Source organism: Dinoponera quadriceps, unplaced genomic scaffold, assembly GCF_001313825.1.
Source record: "Dinoponera quadriceps isolate SergipeBrazil2010 unplaced genomic scaffold, ASM131382v1 scaffold1339, whole genome shotgun sequence".
NCBI lineage: Eukaryota > Metazoa > Arthropoda > Insecta > Hymenoptera > Formicidae > Dinoponera > Dinoponera quadriceps.
Window position 1 is genome coordinate 562,962 of NW_014555521.1, and position 3,045 is coordinate 566,006.

The 3,045-nt window shown below is 37.2% G+C and overlaps 1 protein-coding gene across 3 annotated transcripts; it reads left to right on the forward strand.

Moving 5' to 3' along the window:
• The first annotated feature begins 307 nt into the window (after nt 1–307).
• LOC106744542 lies at nt 308–2,672 on the forward strand. 3 transcript variants are annotated; one of them, XM_014619416.1, is made up of 2 exons: nt 308–485; nt 811–2,672. In XM_014619416.1, exon 2 carries the CDS (start codon nt 874–876, stop codon nt 2,326–2,328), a length of 1,455 nt encoding a protein of 484 aa, XP_014474902.1. In that variant the 5' UTR covers nt 308–485; nt 811–873; the 3' UTR covers nt 2,329–2,672. The 3 variants fall into 3 exon arrangements, with proteins under 3 accessions (XP_014474902.1, XP_014474903.1, XP_014474904.1); XM_014619417.1 differs by having other exon boundaries at nt 308–468; XM_014619418.1 differs by having other exon boundaries at nt 308–442.
• Nucleotides 2,673–3,045: the final 373 nt, after the last annotated feature.

Sequence of the window (3,045 nt, forward strand, 5' to 3'; positions counted from 1 at the left end):
TATTTAGACAATTCCTCGATTTCGACAAACCGTCTCTGTAATATATTTTTCTCTGTGATAACGATTACGTAAAGTCGACAGTTATCGACAATTTTATTTATGTTAAGTAAAGAAAAAAATGGTAATGGTAAGACAACTACTTTAAAATTAAAATAGTTCGTTCAATAATTCAAGTGCTTAAATAGATAAGTATGCAAATTACATATGTGAGACAAATCGGTAATGTAAATATATTTATTCATACGTAATTAACCATATAAAAACGTGGTGCCGTGTTGCGAGCATGAGTTGTTTAATGCATATCGCTCTGACACATCGTATTATTGATAGTTTATGATCAAATTTATTTACCAGAATTTTGAAACGCTGTTATTGGATAACATTGTTAATTGACAGGGCGTTAATTAACAAATCCGATTTAGCCGCTCGGGCATCTTTGCACGTATACTTTGCACAATCCTTACAAAAGTATATTACTTGCTGTAGTAAGCTTTACAGAAATATATTACTGCTAACCTAGCGATTAAAAAATTATTTTAAATATTTAAAACACCGTTGTTAGTAATTCGTAATTATCACATTATAAATCTCGCAATGATGCCAAACATTTCTTACAGTGCTCACATGTTATAAGCAAATATATGAATCATTAAGTAGATAAATTATTAATTATTAAATTATCAATATAAAAGTTAATAGACTCGTAGAAAATAATGTCGCCTAATGACTATAATTTCGCATAACACATCTTTAAAAAATATAATCAGACATTGTATAAAATTTATCTTCCTTCCCCTTTTCTTTCGACAGATTCAGATTTCTAGATTGGACCACGAAGGGCTCACTAATCATTATTCAAATATTTCCATCACGATGATGCGACAAAGCAATATTCAACAACATACGATGACACTTTGGAACAAAGAGAAACCTGAGGAAAATTGCAGGGATCTATCAGAGGACAATATGCATGACACTTTCTGCAGCGAAGAGAAAATCGCAGAGTCATCTTTTTATACTCCCGAACAATTTTCCGTCCACCAAAATTCCAAGGAGTCGACGAAAACTTTGTTTAAACACAATGAGCCAAACAACCAAAATGACGATCTTATAAACTTCGTGAAGATGTGCAAACAGAAGCTCGATAGAGACGAATTGCCGGCAAATTTCGATCAATGGACAGTTGAACAGCAACATGATCACCTGATGAGCAACGTTGACAAGTACTTCCCGAATATACCGGCATCCTTGAGATTCATTCTGCCTGGGATCTTCAAGGACGGAGACTGCGGCAGATCTGCGAGCGAGAGGCCGGGCTGGCTGGACGTGGACAAATTCCGTCGTGGACAGAAGTTCGCTCAGAATTACTACGCCGGGATCTGCATAGCCCAGGTGACGTCTTTGCTGCAATTATTTACTTTGCAGGACGGGTTAAAGACTCTGATTCTTAGCCGGAAGTCCGACACGCCGTATAAGGCTTTCAAGCGGTACCTATCGACTGTGATTCGCGTGAACCATTGGTACCTGGAGGACCCGTGGGATCGAAGGACACAGGCTCATAGAGACATCGAAGAGGTACGCAACATGCACCTGGCGATGAGACGGAGACTCTGCAGCTACGACAACAAGCAGATCGACGCGGGGTCTCAGATCCTGCAGCTTTATTGCCCGTTGCAGGAGGTACTACTGAAGGACTTCAGAGACTCATGTCCGGTAGCGAGCGATTTTCAATGTCCATTCACGATGACTCGAACTAAAAGTCTCAACCAAGGCGACATGTCTATCACGCAGTGTGGATTCATAGGTTTGATAGTGCTCTACCCGGAACAATTCGGGCTACACAACGTCTGCGACGAGGACCTGGAGGCCTTCTGCCATATGTGGCGAGGACTGGGATATCTTCTGGGCGTCGAGGATCGTTACAATTTCTGTCGTGGCAGCCTGCTGGAGATACAGCAGCGCGTCAAGGATACCTTAGAATACTGGATAAAACCGAACCTGTCATTAGTGACGCCGGAGTGGGAGCACATGTTGATATGCCTCTGGAAAGGATTGCGTTATTACCTGCCGACTTCGACTTATAGAGTTCACTTACTCTATTTTTGCAATGTGTTAGAATTGAACATGCTCGGCCTTTACAAGTCTTTGAGTTTTAGGGAGAAAGCGATATATTTATGGTCGATATTCATGTTCATGTACTTGGCGAGGTTGCCAATCGTTGTTGCTATCATGAACGCAGTAACTCGCAGATGTCTGAATTTGGCGGTAAACTTTAGACCCGAAAAACGTCACAAACTCAAAAAGAGATCTGATGAAAATATATTGTAGTAGTTAATTTATAAAAATATCTTCCAAAGTAACAGACCGATGTCCGAGGACGTATTTACATTTATACTGACACTCGATATACTGACACTCGATATACTCTCGTCATATGATCCCAGAAAAAAGTGATTATATATATATGATTATGTATAATTATATAGAATCATGTATGAATTTTGCAGTATATGTGGTTACATACATGATCATATTTATGTTTATGTCCATATAAAAAAAATTATGTAGTTTAATTTAATATCGATATCATGTGCTGTCGGAAGTACAAGTAGCACAGAAGCATTTACTTCGATTATATTTGCATATGATTTGTAAAGAATAGTATTTTAGGTTGTGGACATATATATATATATATATAGAATCTATATATATATATATATATATATATATATATTTAGAATTTTTCTCCAGCAGAGAAAAAGTTTTCCTTTTGGATTATACGTGTTTATTTGANTATATATATATATATATATATATATAGAATAGTAAAAAAAAATGACAGAGCACGCGCGGTTTGAATCAGATATCAATATATATAATATGCATTATTTACCTTATTGCGAGTCACCAACATTTTTCTTCACTCATTTATTCGAAATTTAATAAGGAATCGAAATATCTAAACATTATTGTCGTAACTGATTGAGAAGTACATGTAATCTCCAATCGTTTACGATCGCATCCGCTGCGGTGCTGCGCGTCGAT